The sequence below is a fragment of the Dipodomys ordii genome, unplaced genomic scaffold (genome assembly GCF_000151885.1).
Source record: "Dipodomys ordii isolate 6190 unplaced genomic scaffold, Dord_2.0 Scaffold94, whole genome shotgun sequence".
Lineage (NCBI taxonomy): Eukaryota > Metazoa > Chordata > Mammalia > Rodentia > Heteromyidae > Dipodomys > Dipodomys ordii.
Genome location: NW_012267310.1, coordinates 464,346 through 486,558, shown reverse-complemented (window position 1 = coordinate 486,558; position 22,213 = coordinate 464,346). Strand labels below are relative to the sequence as shown.

Here is a 22,213-nt window from a genome sequence, read left to right as displayed (position 1 = left end):
GGCAACATTGAGACATGGAGTTTCTTCATATCAGCACAAATGCTTTGTGTTTTCTCTTTTTATTGCAGCTATCTTAATGAGTATGAAGTAATAGCTCAGGGTAGTTTTAATTTGATTTCCCTGGTGACCACTGATTTTGAATATCTTTTTGTATTCGTAGTAGCCATCCATAATCATTTTAGTGAACATTCTATCCAAGTATTTCTATCATTTTAAATTGGGTTGTGTGCTTATTATGTAATTACAAAAGTTATTTTTTGTTTTTGATTTTGTTTTTGTGCTGATACCAGGCTTTGAACTCAGGACGTTGCGCTCTTGCTCAACTTTTTACTCTACCATTTGCTCCAAACCTTTAGTCTAGCCTTTCACTGATTAATTGGAGATAAGAGTCTCTTGGACTTTTCTACTTGGGTCAGCTTTGAACCATGAGCCTCTAGATTGCTTCTTCTAGAGTAGCTATGAACATAGGTGTGAGCAACAGGTGCCCAGCTAGGAGTTCTCTCTCTCTCTCTCTCTCTCTCATATATATATATATATATATATATATAAAAGTCCCTTATCAGAGTCTTTCCCACTTACTTTTTGTTATTTTAAATTGACTATGATTTGAAAAAAAGTTTACTTACAGTGAAATTGAGAGGCAGAAGGAAAATTTCCTGCATATTCCTCATATATGCATAATTATTATCCACCTCTTATACCTGAACAATACATTTGCTACAACTGGTGAAACTCAGTGACATATTGCTGTTCTTTTCAAATATATTTTTATTGTGTTTAAGTAGTTATACAAAGGAGTTGCCATTCAGCAATGCAGTTTATGAATGCAATGCATCTTGATGAGTGTCACCCCTCTCACCATTCTCACCTATTCCTCCAAACCCAACCCTTCCCTCATTTTTCTTAATTTTGTAGGATATGCTTGGAATTTTTTACTGCATTAAGAGGTATTCTAGGGCTGGGAAGTTGGCTCAGTGGTAGAGCGCTTGCCTTGCATGCCTGAGGCCCTGGGTTCGATTCCTCAGCACCACATAAGCAAAAAGAAAAAAGCCGGAAGTGGCGCTGTGGCTCAAGTGGTAGAGTGCTAGCCTTGAGCTGAAGAGCTGAGGGACAGCGCCCAGGCCCAGAGTTCAGGCCCCACAACCGGACCCCCCCCAAAAAAAGAGGTATTCTACACAATACTTATAGAAGTAATTGTTGAAAGAACACTAGATCTTAATTTCCTTTGTCATGTCCTAAAGCCAGAGTTCACAGTTGTTTTGTAAAAAGCAGAGTTAAACTTCCAAGCTCTGATCACATTATTAAAAACTACCTTATTAAAAAGCATTTTATTAAAAAACTAATCTGGGTCTTGACCTCTGGACTAGGTGATTTTTTTCTGGAAAGTCAATGAGATTTAAGAGAAGCTCATTGTTCAAATTTAAATGGTTATCTTTGTAATCCCAAGAAATTGGAAATTCTTTTATAAACAGAGATTGGCAATATTGGGATGTTGTCTTCAATACTGGAACTCTTCCCCCTGGTTAGGCCTTGAGTTCAAGGGCAACAGAATTTCTCCTGGATTTCCCTTCTGCCTTCTCAATTCTGTGACTTGGGATCCAAATTATTAAATATGATCAAGTGTTTAAGGACCCTTTGGTAAAAGAATTACATTTCTTTTCTCTTTTCCATATCCTTTAGCATTTCAGAGTTCAGAAATCAAGATTTTCTATCACTTTCATTAAGAAAGTCTATTTTCAGACAAGAAGTCTGCATTCTATATTACATGGTGAGGGAGAGTTTTATATACAGAACATGAAGCCTCTATCCTTTGAGTATTTCATTTACATATGTCTTCTATTGTTTCTGCTTCACCTTAAAGTGCCTGTTAAAGTGTCTCTACTTTTTTTTTTCTTGCATGCCTGTGGTCTTGTTCCTGTTTATACCTTGGGAGATGCAATTTGTAAAACTTTTCTCTGTACTACTTGAATATCCACAGGGATAATGTCAGATGAAACGGGGCCCATGTAAAAACGATATGATGAGCATTAAATTCTGCCTACCAATTGAATATGTCTTCTGAATCCAAGCCAAACACAGATTTCCTTTCAATCAAGACATAATTCACATGTCACAAAATTCACTTTTCTCTCATCTGTGTTGGCCATTTTATTTAGCTTTATTTATTTAAAAATATTGTAGAATGAAGGTGAAGTGACAGTGACAAACCAGATTCCTGGGGAGGGACAGAAATGGCCTGAGAGTTATCTGGCTTTGTAATCACCTGTGAGCAAATTGGTTAACCTCCCTGGGTTTCAGTTTCCTCCTGTATAAAATAGACAATTAATGAGATGACTTCTGAGATTTGTGCCTACACTAAAACAGGTTTTTAGGAAGGAAATAGGTATTTACCTTGAAGCAGCACAATAGCATGGTCTCCTGTTGAAATCGTTTATAGCTTCTATATATCTTTTCTTCCTATGACCAGATAAATATAAGAAAGTAGCAATGTGGAATGCTCTTTACATTAATCTTTGAAAAACAAAAACTAACCTGTATTTTTTCTGGACATGTGTGTATACTGATTTGAGATATTTTCTCCTAGTGAGAAAAATGCATTTATGAAGCTTAAATCTTATAGTCATTCTTTTTGGAATCATGTTGGCTTGGATTCTCTTTTGTAATAAATTGACTTTTTTATATATGGTAACTTTTTAAAATATTGTCCTATTTTTTTTCATTAGCTTGCTATTTTTTCTTGACAACAGTCTTCTTCTGGGCTTTTTCAGTTTTGATTTACACTAAGATTTTATGACCCATTTATACTACAAGATATAAGTCCCTGCGTTCTTCTGAAAGTGTTCAGAACCCAATTCATCCTGGGTTATATTAAACTACTTTCCATCTGCCTTTCTTTTTTTTTTCTTATTTTCCTCTTCTGACTAGGCCATATGTTGGCTGATTAAATATTTATATCAGACTTAAAATATTCTCTAGAAGATTAAGCTGAAAGTCTCATTATGAAGTCTGCTGAGATAAACTCTTACCTATCATATTTGTTCCAAAGAATTAATTTGTAAACCCTGCGTTGCCATTGACTACCACTGCCACCTGCTGCTGGCCATAAATAAAAGTACATGCTGGTAAAATGAGGCCCCTTGGCTAGTGTTTCCATCCTGGTTGTCTTGGACCTTTGGCTGCCTTGTGTGGAATATCCACAGTAGAACTGGACAAAGAACAAATTCTAGGTGTTTTTGATTAGTGGCCGTGATTGAACTAGACGGACAACTGAGTAGAAGCCCCAACATTTTCTGCTTTCCAAGGTCATCCTGGAGAATCAAGGCAACTGTTTGTGGATGGGAACTGCCTTGTATTTACAGAAAGCTTTAAATGTTGAAACCCACTGGAGAAGCACTGACATTTAGGACCACAGCTTTGACATTCTGTATGTTGTATCCACAGAGTCCTAAGTGGCAGTTATTAGTGTTGTGGTGCATGAACCCCTTTGTCAGTCTAGAAGAGTATATGGAATATGGATTTTGAGAATATGGTTTTGAATGCTTAAATAAATATAAAGGGTTACAAAGACCAATTATACTGAAAGTAGTTATCAAACTTTTTAAAGTTGTATATGGCAACCTATGTACTCTTTTACTAATTAACATCTTAATAAGATTAAATAGCAAGTCTAGAAAGTCAATTATGGAGTAGTTATGGTTGTAAAGGTTATTTTGAGATGTCTGCAAGACTTGTAATATGGTATAAAAAGTATTGTTTCTGTTAATGACAAAGTTTCTGGTCTTGCTAATCCTACTAGAGTATATTACCTACACTCCTAGCTGAAAGAACCTTTACATTTCAATGGAAGACAAATGATAACAAAGATGATTTTTTTCTCTCAAGTTAACAGGCTTCCAAGAATCAATAAGCCCTAGGTTCAGAATGCTTGGTCTAGTTTAGAACTATTACTCAGAGCTAAGGTCTGTTGGCTGTGCCTTATGTATAAAGCACTTTAGTAAAGTGGTCATATTTAAGCTTGGACCACCAGTTGACAGCTATTGTTCCATTCTAAAGATGAGCACCCTTTTTTCAGGGTCACTCATTTAGGTTGGGGGTGGAGCTGGGACTCAATCCTTGGCTCTGGAAAATTTTTTGCTATGTTGTTGTGCCTAAGTTGAGGTGAGCCTGAGTGTGATGTCTTGTTTCTATACTAATAAGGCATTTCTTGTTTGCCCAACTTTGCCTATGTGAAAACAAAATACTTCTCAATGTAGCTGAGAGCGTAATGAGACCAGCATGCCTTCATGTTCTGCTGGTAGGTGTGTAAATTGCTTCATGTTTTATTGACAGCATGACTACACACATTAAGACCTTAAACTTTTCCACCTCCATCTTTAGGAAAAGACCACAGTGAAAAGATGCCATATGCAAAGATATTCATCGCAAAATGATACCTTTAAAAATTCAAGTTATATGGTACTTACAGGGCCTCTCGTTCTTGCTTGGCTTTTTCCACTCAAGGCTGGCACGCTACCGCTTGAGCCACACCTCTACTTTCTAAAATTTCAAATCTAACTGTGGACAGCAATAAGAGAATGGTTAAGTACATATATTTATTAGATGGTATATCAGACAGGCATTAAAATATGGCATTTAAGACTATATAATTCAACTTTTATAATGAGTGCTTATGTAAAACACCTGCTACCTGGTGTTGATATTCTGAAAACTTTACTTCCTAACCCTGAGAATGCCAGAGAACATTGGCTTTTACTCTTCCCCCTGACCTCACTATTGGAAATATTTGGAGAGTGTTTAGAATCATGGCTTCCATATTAATGTGACTAGAACACTGGTTCTAATGCCTCTTTTTGGAGGAAACTAAGCTGCCTTTGTTGTTTTAATGAGCTGGATTCTTGAGATGTTTCTATTTATAAATATAACAATTAGAAATAGCTGATCCTAGTTCACTATTGAACATGTGTTATGCTAATCATTGTTTTTCTTTTTAATTTCTGGTTTCTCCATCAACAAAAAACTGAATGTGTTCCATCATTTGAAGATGTTTGGACCTATTCTTCCTCTTTGGAAGAATAAAATTACATGGGCTGGGAATGTGGCTTAGTGGTAGAGTGCTTGCCTAGCATGCATGAAGCCCTGGGTTCAATTCCTCAGTACCACATACACAGAAAAAGCCAGAAGTGGTACTGTGGCTCAAGTGGTAGAGTGCTAGTCACGAGCAAAAGAAGCTCGGTTCAAGCCCCAGAACTGGCCAAAAAATAAAAATAAAAAGAACAAAATTACTGCACTTAAAAGCTTGCACTTTCATTTGGAGTTGATGACTTGCTTTTTAAACTGTAGCCATTAGTCCCAATTTTTTTCGGTCAAATTTCTTCAAAGTTTTGTACAGTTTTCTGAAAGATATTTCTCCAAGGAATTATTTTTACCTTCTTCAGTCTCCCGATTCTGTTCTTTCCTTAGTCCTGTTTATTAAACTCACTCAGCTGGTTTCTGGGTTCATGCATTTCCTCTCTTCCTCCTCATTCTTCTGTGGTCTCCTATCTTCAGGGAAGCTTTCATCCATCTCTGCTGATGCATGAATCAATTGAAGCATATATCATGCTTGCAAAAAACCAGGTTTTCACAGCTTTGGATTTGAGTACACTCTTTTGCTATTTGGGAAGACAATGTTGGCTAAAGGAACAATTTAAATGAGATTTTACCAGAAATATTTGTTGACAGTTTTAAGACATAACAATTCTATACAAATAGATTTAACTGTAGACACCTTCAATTTATCTATCTTTTCTAGAGACATAGTTACAGTGTTTATAAATGCATTTGTTTTTTGTTTTTGTCGGTCATGGGGCTTGAACTCTGGGCCTGGGCGCTGTCCCTGCTCTCTTCAGCTCAAGGCAAGTGCTCTACCACTTGAGCCACAGCACCACTTCTGGTTTTCTAATGGTTTATTGGAGATAAGAGTTTCACAGACTTTCTTGCCCGGGCTGGCTTTGAACCGCGATCCTCAGATCTCAGCCTCCTGAGTAGCTAGGATTACAGGCGTGAGCCACTGGCGCCGGCAATGCATTTGTTTTAAGTATGTGTACACACATTGTTGTGATACTTGCAAAAGAAAGTATTTTAAAGAAAAAAAGTGTGTGATTTTTACTTTTAAATCAGTTAGGAGATGAAAGGTGAAAGATTGAAATCATACTGTCTTTTATAATTGCCTATGTCCCTACCTTTATTAGCATTCTTTATTTTTATCATGTATATTAAAATTCCTGTCTGATATTACTTGCTTTCAGCCTGAAATACTTAAGTGTTTTTATAAGATAACTGCTATCATAAAGTTATCTCCATTTTGGTTAACCTGAAAACATTTTTATTTTTACCTACCTTTGTTTTATTTGAAAGATAGTTTGGATGGGTAGGTTGATTTCTTTTTCCTTTTGTAGTGCTAGGGATAGCTCATAATGCCTGGTGAATGCTAGGCAAACACTTTGCATCTAAGCTATCTATATTCAGACTGGCGCCACACTTGAGAGATCCTCCTGCCTTAACTTCACGAGTACTGGGATTAAAGGGATACTCCTCTTCACCCAGTGTACTTGGTTGACTTTTTTTCAGCACTTCGAATGTGTTATCCCGTGGCTTTTATTATTTTTGATGAGAAGTTAGATGTTGCTTTTTTTTTTAATATAGGAGGAGATTCATCCCCAACACTGAAAAAACTTCTAAGATGAATCATATTTACTAGTATATGTTTCCTACAAAACAATTTTTTGTGTGCTAGTATGGGGGGGCTTGAATTGAGGGCCTCATGCTCTCATTTCCCTATTTCACTCATGGCTGGTACTCTACCTCTTGAGCAATACTTCCACTTTCAGATTTTTGCCGGTTACTTGGAGATAAGAGTCTCTTAGATTTTTCTACCTGAGCTGGCTCCAAAGTTGATTCTCAGATCTTAGCCTCCCAAGTAGCTGGGATTATAGGTGTGATCACCTATAATCAGAATCAGAATTTATTACAATTTTTAATCATTCATCTGTATTAAATTATCAAGTAATATAGTTTTATCTATACTGAAATTAAAAACAACATACCCCATTGTAACCTTTGGTTATCAAGGGGTTTAACTTCCTTTTGGTGTAAGTGTATTAAAAATTGATGTGATTGCTGAGACTTAAATCTCTGACACTTTTGCTAATGAAGTTCAGGGGCAAATACAGGTCAGTTCTGCATTTGAAGTCTTTTTTAAAAAAACTTATAATCTACGTGGTAATATTTGAAATTGAGTGTTTTTCTGTTTTGTGCCTAAGAGATTGGTAGTAATATTTCAGTTATCTTTTCCTTTCCTATCCCACCAGGTCCCACCTATCCAAAGCTATGGCTATGCTTCCACATCAATGATTTTTGAGAACATTTTTGTTTTTGTTTTTTTTCCAGGCATCTAGCGGAAATTATTATTTCATCCCCTACATCGTGACACCATGCGCGGATTATTTTTGCTGTGAAAGTGATGCCCAAAGACGAGCTTCAGAGTATATGCAGCCCAACTGGGACACCATCCTAGGCCCTCTGTACATGCCCCTGATGGATAAGCTCGTTAGCCTCCTTAAGGACATCCACGTCACCTCATGGTAATTTCCATCAGACACTCATAGCACCTTGCAAAAATTTCCTTTCAGTTGCAGAGATGATCAGGATTCCCAGAGAATGGGGAGCATTGGCCAGTCCTTGACAGAATCATCCTGGAATCTCTTTATTACTCCTTTGTTATCTCACCAAGCTGTCATTGAAGTCAAGCCAAAAGAGAATAGAACTGGAATTAGGGGCTCATAATTGGGCCTGTGTTTAGCTCTTTTTCTTTTTGTAACTTCCATATATAACTCTTCTTCTCTCTGTTTTCTCCCGTAAAAACCAAGGAAGTTAAGTTAGTAATTGTTTTTAATGACATCTTTCAACACTGAGATTTCAAGTTTCAAGATCACGTCTGACCATGACTTTATACTCCTTCAATTACTGAGGTTCTAAAATGTCAGAGTAAGATCATTCTGACCTTACATTCTTGTGCTATGAGAACTTGTGTGCATTGAGACAAGCTGCCACTATTCTCACCTCAGGATGTCTTGTAATGTGTTCTCTTTACGTTTATATCAGAGGTGGCATGAAATATTCCAAGGTAGATAGGTTTGAATGTGGATCCTAACGTTGATGATTCCTAGCTGGGCAGCCTTAGAAAAGTCATTTCCCTCTTCGTGCCTCAGTGTTTCAGATTCCATACCTTCAATATCCTTATTCTGAAAGTTAAAGGCAGAAAAGTTATTCTCTGTAACCAAAGGATCCTATCATTGTGTTTGCAGTGAATTTAAGGGATTTACTCCCTGTAAATTTATCACAAGGATTTCTCCTTCCAAAACAAATGAAAACCAAGGAACTAGCAGAATTGACATCTAATGAAATGTCAAGGACCTCATGTCATGCTTTGGCTCAAATCATGGCACCCTGAAACATGGAGAGTTGCTACTGAAGTATTGGCATGAGATTCACACTTGTTAACAGTCTGCTATCTCTCTCTCTTTTTTTTAAATCCTTCCTCCTCTTCACTGGACGCAGACTTTTTTCTAGAGACCTTAATAGGAAAACAAAGACTGGAAACCTATACCTGTGTGACCACATGTCAGTGCAGAAAACAAAGGAGGGACTGTTTGGAGAATATTCCTGCCAAACTTTATTTGGTCACACCTTACTATTGTCTTACCACAAAACATGTTAGTAAAGTTGAGAGAAAAAGCTCTCCCAATACCATATTTTTGGGTCTGTTTGAATCTGCTGAAGACTTGGGTTTGAGTTCGTTTCTCCATCAGTGTGATTGTGTATCAGGAGGAAAGTAACATTTTTAATATGGTTTAATTAACAAGGGGTGCAAACACCTTGGTGGAGTCTACCTCATGGGTGGCAGTGGCTACTGAGAATTGATGCGTATCTTTAAACATATTTACAACAGGAATGACATGTAAGATTTTAGTCCAGTGCCTACTGAACAGAAGTATAAAGTCTATCTTGATTCCAATGCTAGCAAGTACTTTGAAGCCATTTTCAAGTTCATATTGATTAGCACCATCTTTCCTGTTTACCAGAGGTAGAAATGGCTGCATGTGTGGGACACATCCGACGTCCCTAATCCATAATCAAGGCAGTGTTTTATTTACTTAAAAATTTCTCTCATTATATTTCCTTGTTTATTAAAACAATTTTTTAGAATCATCCTTGAAAATAAGACTAAAGTGTAGCCTTTTACTCATTAGGCTAAACTAACAGCACTTTAATAGCTCTGGTGCCTTTAAAGTCTGCCAAATGGGCAGTGGCTGCCACCCAACTTAACGACTCATTCAATTAATGACAGAATTTACAAACCTAGCAGAATGTGCTAATTTGCTTGTTATTGCAATAATAGCAATTGGCAAATAAGGAAATAAAAATGAACGCAATGAAAGACATGTACTGGTATTTCTTTTTCAGGACCATTTTGGTGGGATAGCACTTTATTCTTCCAATGTCAATTGAGGTCTTGTTATGAGCATTGGATCAGGTTATACTGTATGCATATTTATGTAGAATAGTTTTATAATTATTTAGAGTAAGTACTACTTATTCTTATTCTATCTCATGTATTGTTTTTCTTCCTCTAGGTATAATTTTTACCCTCCTCCTTAAAAAAATTGAACAGCTTAATTTTACTCTCTATAGTTAGCTCATTTCAGCTTCTTGATGAGTTAACACTTAGCAATGCCCTATCACTATTTAAAATTACTTGCAAAAATCCACTCAAGGTCTTTGTAAGAGAACCTCTATGTTACCAAAATAAGTCATTTTTAAGGTTTAAACTAAGTACCAAATATTAGTGCTGGCTCTGTGAGAAGTTGTGGTGATATTCCACAGTGAATTTAAGCTATTTCAAGTAGTTTTACATATCCTCCGTATTATCTAACTGCCCACATGAGAAATAATTTGTATTTATTTATTTATGCACGCTGGTCCTGGGTTTGAACTCTGGGCCTGGGTGCTGTCTCTAATCTTCTTTTGCTCATTTGAGCTATAGCACCACTTCTGAATTTTTCTGTGATTAATTGGAGATAAAAGTCTTATGAACTTTCCTGCCCAGGCTGACTAGGAAACATGATCCTCAGATCTCAGCCTCCTGATTAGCTGGGATTACAGGTGTGAGCTACCAGCATCTGGCTGTATTTTATCTTATAAAAGCATTCTGTATCTTGGAGTTCATTTGGATCAGCATCATTTCTTTATGTTTTTTATTGTAAAAATAAAGTACAGAGGGGTTACAGTTACATGAGTAAGGTAATGAGTACATTTCCTATTGTGCATTGTTACCTCCTCCTTTGTTTTTCTCCTACCATCCCTTCCTTCCCTACCTCCCCAACTCCCCCCTCCACCCCCAAGTTGTAAAGTACATTTTCTACATAGTGTCTTGTATATCTCATTGTTACAATGGGTTGTCCTGTATTCTTGTTTCAGCATTTTGTTATTTCCCTTCCCCTCCCCAAATTAGAAAAATGTGTATACAAGATGATCAACATCATTTTATAATAGGTTGTATATACATAGCTATTGAGCTATTGTGATCCTGTGCTAGGAATATCCTAGACATATGCTAATTATTACAAATGAGGGAAACCATGGAACCTATGTTTCTTTGAGTCTGGCTTTACTTCTCTTATTATGATTTTTTTCCAAGAGGTTTTTATTTTTAATATGCTGTGTGATCCTATTTCTTTTTTCCCTTTGGTTTATCCTCTGTTGTCACTGTTTTTCATTTTTGTACCCTGTGTCTTGTATGTATGTTTATCCGATTTGGGGAAGGGAAGGGGGATAACAAAATGATGAGACAAAGGACAAAGGGTGAACCAATGCAACAGCTATACTCACAGGACACTGTGTTGGAAATGAACTTTACAACTTGGGAGGGAGGGGACTTTGGGGAAGGGAAAGTGGGAGAAAATGAGTGGGGGTAACAGTGTTCAACAAGAAATGTATTCATTACCTTACTTATGTAACTGTAACCCCTCTGTACATCACCCTTACAATAAAATAAAATAAGAATATATAATATATACCTAATATATATCTTGTAAAATGGACATGCATGCTCATTGTGTTCTTGCTGTATAATATAAAGTACCTTTATTAATATTAACATACAAATAATAAATATATTTATAATACTTAAAAAGTACATTCTGGCAGCTGAATATGAGGACAGCAAAGGGGTAAAAGACAAGATTGTCTCTAAATTTCTCAGCCTGGCTTCTGTGCATCCCACTTTCGATTGCTCAGAAATGCACCACTATCCAACTCTCCTTTAACTGGGGATAGTTTCATGATTACTATATTGGAACTCTTTATAGACAAGAATGATTTAAAGATGAATTTATCTGTGTTTCAAAGCTTTTGGCATTTTGTTTGACATTGGGATAATCTGTTCTAGTGTGTAAAATATATATTGAAGTATGATATCTTCTTGCTTAAAAATGCTAGAAGATGTAAGTTTGATTGGGTAGTAGAAAGTCCTGAATGCCATCTGTATAGTTTACCTCTGAAAATATTTAACAAATAAACAAACTGACTTTCATTTGTTATCATTTCCCAGTCCATTTTTGTAGTATGTGAACAAGAAGTCAAAGTGTCCCACATTGCTGGTATAGGGAGGTTTAGGTCTGGTCGTGATTTCTATGTGTTAGCTTAAGTCATGTCAATGAGAACCATCTGTGCTTGAGCACTAAAGAAGATTCCTGCATGCATTATATATACGTATATAATCATATATACATATATGATTAGAGATGTTTGTGTTTCCCTTTCCAGTGTTTATTACAAAGAAACTTTATTAAATGACATCCGGAGAGCCAGAGAGAAATACCAGGGTGAAGAACTGGCAAGGGAGCTGGCTCGGATTAAACTTCGCATGGATAACATTGAGGTTCTGACCTCAGACATCATCATTAACTTACTCCTGTCTTACCGTGATATCCAGGTATGAAATGTGCCTACTTGAGGCTGGTGTATAATAAAAAGTTTTCCTTGGCATAAGGAACTTGTCATATGAAGTAATTATTATTATTATTACTATTGTTGTTGCCTTTAAGTAGTTGTACAAAGGAGTTTCAAGTTAGCCTGTCAATTTAAGAGTATAATGCATCTTGATCAATGCCATCCCTTCTATCATTCTCAAACTCATACATGAGATGTATTATGATGAAAGTGTTTCATTTATTTTATTTTCTATATGCCAGCTTGAACTTAAGACCTAGGCACAGTCCCTGAGCTTTTGTGCTCAAGGTTAGTGCTCTACCACCTGAGCCACGGTCCAAACTTCTGGCTTTTGGTTGTTAATTGGGGAAAAGAGTCTCACAGATTTTCCTGCCCTGGCTGGTATCAAATGGCAATCTTCAGATTTCAGTTTCCTAAGTGGCTAGGATTACAGGTGTGAACCATTGGCAGTGGGCTTGGTAGGTATTTTATATAAATAGGTATGTAGTCTGGTCACAGACCATCTAGTTTATCTGTTTTGGAAGTTTTGGTAAGACTCTATCATAGTAGGAACAGGAATGAGCACTCCAAGAAGGAATACATATACAGGTTTGGTAAGAATAAGGAACTAATAATGTAACTAGTATGCACACGCACACACACACGCACACACACGCACACACACACACACACGCACGCACACACACACACACACACACACACACACACACACACTTTATGTTAGGCCTTGTTCCAAGCTTTTTTGTTGTTGTTGGTTGTGAGGCTTGAAACTCAGAGCCTGGGAGCTGGCCCTGAGCCTCTTTGTGCTCAAGGCTAGTGTTCCGTCACTTGGGCCACAGCACTCCTTCCGTTTTTTTTGTTGTTTGTTTGTTTTTGCATGATTTATTGGAGATAAGAGTCTCACAGGGACTTTTCTGCCTGGGCTGTCTTCCAACAAAGATCTTCAGATCTCAGCCTCCTGAGTAGCTAGGCTTACAGGTGTGAGCCATCAGTGCCCTGCTTTTGCAAATCTTAATTCATTTAGTACTCTTACCAACTCTATAGTGTAAGAGTACCCTATCCTCATCTTACAAATAAGGAAAGCTAGGCACCGAGAACTTAATAACGTGCCCAAATCAGAGCAAATTGGTGAAGTCCTGATTCATATTGAGGGTGACTAGCTTTGTGGTCTGTCTTCTTAACTCTTCTGCTACTTCCTTTAGGCCTTTGTCTCTTCCTTCTCTGTTTACCAACATTCATCAATAACAGAGTAAGAGTAGCAGATACATGTCCAGGACAAAGGGATGAAGTTTTTTATTCTAAAACAAGCTTCAAAAGCTACTGGAGAATTCTTGAGACATGGCTATAGGATCATAAAGGATATGGAACGTTTCTCTTCAAAGTTTAATGACATTGAGCCATTTTTACATGTATTTTGCCTTCCTTCAGGAGGCACAGAAGGTAATGTATCTTACTTATAAAATCCTATAAAGCTACATTGGATGTTGCTAATCATAGTTCTTTAAATCTAAATGGTAGAAGCTGAGCATCAGTGGCTCATACCTATAATTCTAGCTACTCAGGAGGCTGGGATCTGAGGACCATGGTTCAAAGCCAGCCTGGGCAGAAGATTCTGTGAGACTCTATTTCTAATTTACCAGTAAGAAAAGCAAGACTAGAGATGTGGCTCAAGTGGTAGAGTACCAGCTGTGAGCAAAAAGGCCAAATAAGAGAACAAGGTCCTGAGTTCCAATTCTCATAATAGCATTTATTAATAAATCAAAACGCTAGAGGCATCCATTTATAACCTGACCAAAAAACAGAGGCAAATAAGCGGGGTATTATGCTCCTAGGGACCAACAGATGTATTTTAATAACAGTTGCTTTTAGGGATTATGATAATGATTACAGCATGCACCATTTGACAAGAGAATTGGATTGCCCTTTCTTGAAGCCTTTCTTCCCTTGAGCTTCTAGCTTCTTCCTATCCTTTTTTTATGCATTGTTTCCTTTTCTTTAGGCAATTCTGAGTGCTTGTCTAATAAGCCTTTTGGCTTTAGTTATTTTTCAAATAGGATCTCACATTTTCCCCCAGGTCTGCTTCATACTATGTTCTTCCTATCTCTGCCTCCAAGTAACTGATATTCCAGATGTGAACCATTATGCCCAGCCCCTGCATTTCTTACCCTTTTGTTGGTGGGACTCTAAGTTCAAAGAAGGAGCTGGGGGGAATCCTGGGATATACTGATTTCTCTTTCTTGGGGCAGCAGCATCAAGGTTCAGAACCATAAAGTATGTGCAGGATTTCACTAGGAGCCCCTCCTCTACTATGGCTGACAGCTAGTTGGCCAATATCAGAAATTCTACTAGTACCATGACTGCATTTGTTCATCCTTTATTTTGTACCCCTCTTTGCCACCTCAAAAGACAGATTTAAAAAAGAACCCCAAAGCAAAAACAAACAACACCATCTCCTCCACCACCACCACCAACAAAAAACTCATTTCCATTTCCTGGATTCATTTTGATGAATAAAATAGTATTTTAAATGTTCAGAAGCATCACAATGTATTTGGGTTCCTCTCCTAAGAGTATCCTCCTTTAGTCTCAGATGTTTGTATGTGAATGCCTATAGTCCTTTATAAATTATCATGTCCCAGAGTATTTGAGATCTAGCTTCCACATATGAGAGAAAACAATTGCCATTTGTTTCTCTGAACTTGGTTTATTTCACTTAACATGATGTTCTAGGTCTATCCATTTCTCTGAAAATGACAGTACTATTCTTTCTGATGGCTATGTAAAATTCCATTGTGTATAGGTACCACATTTTTTTGGATCCACTCATCTATTGTAGGACATCTGGGCTGTTGCCATAACTTGACTGTTGTGAATAGTTCAGCATGAACATGGATCTGAAAGTGTCTTTATGACATCCTGGCTTGTGATGTTCTAGGAATATGCCCAGGAGTAATACCAGCAATTTTAAACCCTGCTGAGAGTGTAACTGGTAGCATAACTAAAAGGATTTAGCCAAGATACACATTATAGCAGTTTTATTTGGAGTAATGGTTCTCAGCCTGAGGCTTTTGGTTGCATTTAGAGACACTTTGGTTGTCAAAACTATGTGTAGGCTAGCACTAGTAGCTCACACCTGTAATCCATGCTACTTAGGAGGCTGAGATCTGAGGATTACAATGTGAAGCTAGTTTGTACCCGCAAGTCTGTGAGAGTATTATCTCCAATTAACTGCCTAAATGCCAGGTACTGTGGCTCAAGTGGTAGGATACTAGCTTGGAGTGAAAAATGTATGAGACAGTACCCAGGCTCTGAGTTCAAGCATCATTACAGCTCAAAAAAGGCTCATTTTTCATTTTGGAGATTGGCTTATATTTATAGCTATTTGGACAAATGTGTGAGAGCTTCATTTCTTCTCTTTCTCACTCTGAGACTTTGTGCCAACAGGACTATGATGCCATGGTCAAACTGGTAGAAACACTGGAGATGTTACCTACGTGTGATTTGGCTGATCAGCATAATATTAAGTTCCACTATGCATTTGCGCTGAATAGGTAAGAATGATTATGTATAGGGTCTTGAAACATACCACCTGTTGGATTCTGCTTTCTTCTTATGTTCAGCATTCAATAACTATGAGCCAGGTCATGTTTATAATGTCATGTTTATAAAGGTGGGCAAGGAACATTCTGTCCTCCAGGAATTAGTCTTTAGAACATATATTCTAGCTGTGAGATCAAACCCAAAAATAAGTTTTTTTTACATGTACTTATTAGCATCAATTAGTTGTACAAGGAGATTTCTTCTGACAGTCCATGCATACATGCAGTATATCTTGATCAGACTCACCCACTCTATCACTTTTTCTTTATTCACAGAGGCCATGTATTTCAGTATTGTTTACCCTCTAACACTCTCTCCCTTGAATTCAATCCCCTCAAATGGTCCCACAATGTTCCATATATATGTAGACATAATATTGACAGACACATAAATGAATTCTAATAGCTCAGGATAATAAATGGTTTAATGAAGGTTTGTCCAAAATGATACAGAAGTACAGCAGAGGGGAGTTATTCTGCTCAGGGTGTTAGATGGATTCAGAATATTAGTAAGAATTGCATCATGAATGGGATAAGGTAAGGTGGGAAGATGATGTGAGAAAGTACCTTTGTGTCCAGTACATTCAGGGAACATGCTGTGCAACTAGAACACAAGATACAGGTGAAGCAAATCCAGTCAAAGAGGCTAAGCATGGAAAATTAGTATCATGTCTTGAAAGAATTTTGTACAAACAAAGAATCCTTGGACAAACAAGGAATTGATAGTTTCTTCTAGATTGTGGAGAACTGATTTAAGCAATAAGATCATCATTGTATGCTAAGGAAAGAGAGTGGTGTCTTTATAGACTAGTATAATTTGAATTTGGGAATTCAACGCAATTGGATAAGTACACTGATTGAAGTTTGGAAATTCCTGCCTGGAGACTACAAGCCTCAGAAGTGGAGCCAGGCACCTGTGGCTTATACCTGTAATCCTAGCTACTCAGGAGGCTGGGCTGTGAGGATCACAGTTCAAAGCCAGCCCAGGCAGGAAACTCCTTGAGACTCTCATCTCCAATTGACCACCAGAAAACAAAGTGGTGCTGTGGCTCAAGTGGTAGAATGCTAGCCTTGAGCTGAAGAGCTCAGGGACAGCGCCCAGGCCCAGGGTTCAAGCCCCAGGACTGACAAAAACAAAAAAACAAAAACCTTAAGTGGTAGGGGCATTATTAGCTAAGGTGATAATCACAACTTATAAATGCAATGATTTCAGTAAGATTGAAAATTCTCTTTTGTCTAACATGTTAAGTAGCACAATACTGCTGTAAGAATTGTTTTGGGACTTAATATTCAGCTGAAGCTTTTTTGTCCACTAGAGTGATGACCTCATCTTCATAGTTGAGGCTGGGTCACTGCTACTCTGTGTCTCAGCCTAAGAGACAGGGTCAGGGGTGGGGAGGAAGAAGAGGACAAATGATTTTCTTTAAAGCAAGTTACCACTTCCTTGACTTTAGCATCATATTCATGGGAATCATATATGCTGTTGTGTGTATCAGTAGTTCATTTTCATTGCTTTAGTGTATTCTAGTGTATGAATATGCCACAATTAATCTAGTTGTTTTATAGATGATGGACATTTACATTGTTTCCAGTTTGCAGATAAGAATAATGTTTCTATGAACATTGTTGTGCATATGTTTTGTACATATATGTCAATACATTTCTGTTGGATGTATAATATATGTGTACATAGTAGATATCGCTAATCAATGATAAGATTTTGATTCATTTGGGGGATGAGGCCTCATAGTCTCTGAAAATGTGTGTAGTCTTCCCTACTTGCCTTTAAACTTAGCTTCCTAAGATGGGGCATGTTTTCAAGAATAAAGGCCAATTTTTTTAAAATAATATTTTATTGAGATTAAATGATTACATAAATTTCACAAATTTCACAGTATTGTGGGATAGTGATACTTATTTAAAGTCACAAACACATCTTAACCTTCACAAGGCAAATTGTCATTATCATGGTCTATAGAGGTTAAATTCTATAAACTTTGACAATGCAACTATTTCTTCCACAGTGGGTGATATATACATTTCTTTCCTTTTGCTTAGTGTAAGCTGTTTCCTCTTTCCCTCTCATTCCCTCCCCCCTATCAATGTCCTTGAGTTGCTTAGTTCGTTTTCATCAATGTCCAGTGCAGCTGATGGGACCCTCTGTTGTATTTTTCCTGTTTCCCTCTGATTCTGTGCCCTCCTCCTAGCTTCTCTCAGATGTGCGCATGTATATACCATATATGAGGCCAAGAACATGGAGTCATCTAGCAATGATATGACAAATAATGTAGAGGTCCTTTGTTTCTAGAGTCCTGTTTACTTTGTCATATCTCCTTGCATTTTGAATTTAACATCCACATATCTGAGAGACCATGTTCCATTTGTTTCTCTGATCTTGGCTTACCTCACTCAACATGATTTGTTCTAGTTCCATTCATTTCCCTGCAAATGTCATTATTTTGTCATAAAGTCCAATATTTAAGTAGCCTCAAAAAGTATTATAATACTGATCCTCAAGCCTACTGGGCTCCATTTTTAGTTATGTATTTGACTGATTGGGTTTTTCTTCAGTGGTAGAAAATTGAACCATGGCTCTTGCACATTCAAGGAAAGCACATCCATAAAGCTTGATTCTTGATTTTATAATGATTAAATGCATTATTATTCATGAGGTTCGTGGGAGAATGCTTGGCATACCAAGTGCTATGAAAACATTGAAATGCCAAGTGCAACTCTAGTACCCCTTGTCTATAATACTAGCTACTCAGGAGGCGGAGATCTGGAGTATTGTTGTTAAAGGCCAGTCTGGGCAGAAAGTTCACAAGACTTAATTAGTCAAAAGTTAGGCTGGAGGCATGGATCAAGTGGGAGAACACCAGCCAAGCAAGCAAGCTTAGCAAGAGTACAAGTACTGAAGTATGGGAACAGGCAAAAAAATTAACATGTTTAATAAAAAGTGAGGACTGTAAATTTCCTCATAATTGTGTCTTTTTCACAGAAAGAATAGAGGTGACTGTTGTTAAATGAAAAAAATTGATTACTGTCCATTTGAAGAAATACAAGAGTCATACAAGACTTGAAATGGAAAACTGGTATTTAAGAGAAATGAATGTGACAGAATGAGGAGATCCTGAGACAGATACATAATTTCCCGTTTGGAAACAAAATTGGCATACCAGGCATACTGGTATACCAGTCACCTTTCCCTTTGTCATTTGTCTGCTATTAGATAGGATCATAAGCCAAGCAAGATCCTCAATTCTGAAAGCCTCATTTTTCCCAACAAGGGGTTTTCTATATAATTGCTTTGTGTATATATGTAGTGCAATCTTGAATTTCACACTTTTGCTTTAGGTTCAACTTAGCCAGCTGTCAGCACGGTTTCAGTAAGACTTGGCCTTATGTTCAGGTTTGATTAAGCTTGCAGCACAACCTTATACCTATAAGGGGAAAATACTGATGGGAAAAAATATTTCCTGCATGACATTTGGCCTTTAACTCTTAGGAAGTGGAGCAAATCCTGGCCATAAATTAGTTACTAAAGGTTGGCAGGAATAAATGATGTTTGACCCTCATATAGCAAGGGCTCCCTGTCAGTGGGGAAACCGGTTTTAGCCAGCTGTTTTTTTCCTGGTATCTTTCACTTCACTGCGTTCAGAAGCCCATTCAAAGCTACTCCAAGTTTCCACTGAGCAGTTTAACTGCTGGTCTCTCAGTGGCATAGAACCCTTTATGTGCACTTTTTATTTGCTGTTGCTTTTATAGATGGGACTTTATTATGTGTACTAATACAGGCAGATTGTTCTGACCAGGGATCCAACCAGCAGGCAGAAAGATGGCTGTTTTTGTCAGTTTTTCATTTTTGTAATTTTATGTGAGAATGACAATTTAAAGGAGAAATGGTTTGTTTTGGTGCATAATTTTAGAGATTTTAGTTCATAGTCCTTGGCTGCATTGCTTTGGGCCTATGGTGAGGCAGAATATCATGATGGAGAGCATGTGGTGGAACAAAGCAGCTCACCTGGCAGCAGGTAGAAGGCAGAGGTAGAGAAAGGGTCAGAGAACAAAATATGTTTTTCCTGTTCATGCCCCTAGTGATCTACTGCCACCCACTAGACTTAGCCTCTTAGATTTCTCTACCTCCCAATAATATGACATCATGTTACAAACGTATCAGGTGATTGATTATGTCAAAGCACTCAGTGTCTATTCAATTTTTCTCAAAGCCCAGCAGCTGGCAACCAAGCCCTAAGTACATGAGGCTGCGGGAACCATCCCATTTTCACATGATAACAGTTTGCTCTTAGCCCCACAACAGTTCATATTCTTTTGAATGCAAAATGCGTTCAATCTGTCTCCAAGAGTCCCCCATAGTCTTAGCAGTTCCAGCTTTGCTTTTGGTGTCTTATGCATTAAATCATTGCCCTAACATACATTTTTATAGCAAAAGGCCAGGTATGCATTATTTTTCTGAAAAATGAATAATCTTGTTATGTTCTGAACAGCAGCATTGCCAATAATGCATTTTTATGGGACATTTACTCCTTCTGTCTTCATCCCTTTTTCATTGGCCTTGTTGAGCCTACAATATCATCTTTTATGTCTCCTTCCCTCTTTGTTTCCCTCAGTTGTTCTTTCTTTATTTACTGGCTTATTCATGTGTCTTGTATGTAGAAGAGGAAAGATGTCATGAAGGGTGACTTCAGTTAGCAATTAAAAATTATTCTATGTGTATTACACACACACATATACACACCACATGTACATGCACAAACATTTGAACTTCCATGGACAAACTTGTCCTGTTCAAACTAGTTATACTGCAATAATTTGCATTTATTTTGACAAAGATGCTATTATTCAGAATATTATGGTGTCATCAGAGAGATATGTTTTTTTCTTTGGAATTTTCTTAAGAGCCAACTTGCAAGACACATGGAAAATTACAATCATTCCAGTGGGTTTTGCAAACACACAGATCTGAGTTTGAATTTTAACACCTGTCCTTAAGTATATGTGTTATGAACATGAGCAAACAGCATAACTTCACAAAACATCACTTTCCTCATCTATCAAGAATAACAGCAGCTACCAAGTATTAAGTGCAGGTGGAGTACCTCTTATATAAAATGTCTGAGACCAGAAGTGTTTCAGAGTTCGAAATTTTTGGATTTTGAAATTTATTCACTTTTCCAGTTGAGCACCCATAAGGAAAAATTTCAAAATGACATTCAGGAAGTTTTAAAGCCAAGTGCCAATGGCTCAAACCTGTAATCCTAGTTACTCTGAGGTCAGAGATCTGAGGACTGCAGTTTGAAATGAGCCTGGGTAAAAAAGATCCACGAGACTTCATCTCCAGTTAGCCAACAAAATGTTGCCGTGGGTCAAGTGGCAGAGCACCAACCATGCACAAGCTATCCATGTGAGAGCACAAGGTTCTGGGTTCAAATCCCTATATTTACACGTGCGTGCCGTGCGCGCGCACACACACACGCACACACACACACACATAAAGGATTTAGAATTTGGAGCATTTTAATTTTGGGATTAGAAATGCTCCTTCCCTAAGATTTAGAATACCCCTGACACAATGCAGGTGCTTAGAGAGGTGTTACTATTCGTGTGTAATTTGATCACTCACATTTTTATCAGGTTGGAGGGATACCTTTTGATCATCTCCAAATATTGAAAATGCTAATATAGAGATTAATATCATACAATATATTTATCATAATATACCTTTGACTCTGGAGAAAATTTATGAGAAGTTCATGGATATGTTTTTGGCATAAAAATATTGTTAGAATAAGTGTGTGCCCTTTGAGATGAATGGAACAGGGTTTATAGGAATATTGATATTTGTAGGAAAAGTGAATGGTATATTTGGGGATTTCACAGTTAATTACTTTGCAGCATATTTCGAAACCATGGCACTATTGACATTTGGGAGTAGATAATTCTCTGTTCCCTGGTCTGTCCATGGTTTCTATCCACTGGACATCCTGCCTCTCAAATGTAACAATTTAAAATTTCTGCAGGTGTTGACAAACGTTCCACAGAGACAAGATCACTTCTGGTTGAGAAGAGGGAAGCTTTTTAGGGTATGGGAAGATCATACACTTTGGCATTTGAGTTGCTTACTGGCAACTGGATGTTGGCTAGGTAATTAAATTGATCTGAGTTTGCTCCCCTGTAAACAAGAATGATGATGATGCCTATAGTGAGGATTGAATAAGATATGTCATACACAAATTCCCTGCACAGCCTCTGTCAGCTGGAAAGCAGTTCCGAATCTTGATTCCTCTTCTGTCTAGCCCCCATTTGTACTTGTTAGCTCAAATTGGTGGTATACAAATACTGCAGAGGCAACATGGCAACTGCCAAGTGATTTAGTGTCTTAATCTATAGGAATTGTAGCTTTTTTAAATAGATAAGAAGAACTATGTGTACTTTAGCCCAAAAAAGCTTATCCAGAGAGCATTTAACTTGGTTTGAAAAATATTTCAAAATGATTGTGCTGTTTACAACCCACAAAGCCATGCACTGCATTGCTGTGTAATGAA

General features: G+C 37.4%; 1 protein-coding gene across 1 annotated transcript in view; it reads left to right on the top strand.

Annotated features, from left to right (window-relative positions):
* Map3k15 (mitogen-activated protein kinase kinase kinase 15) overlaps positions 1-22,213 on the top strand; it is a 108,192-nt gene that overhangs the window by 19,297 nt on the left and 66,682 nt on the right. The window contains exons 4-6 of the mRNA XM_013026501.1: positions 7,429-7,622; positions 11,866-12,034; positions 15,496-15,602. Of these exons, the coding sequence (XP_012881955.1) occupies positions 7,429-7,622; positions 11,866-12,034; positions 15,496-15,602 (470 nt within the window). The remainder of the gene's footprint in view (positions 1-7,428; positions 7,623-11,865; positions 12,035-15,495; positions 15,603-22,213) is intronic.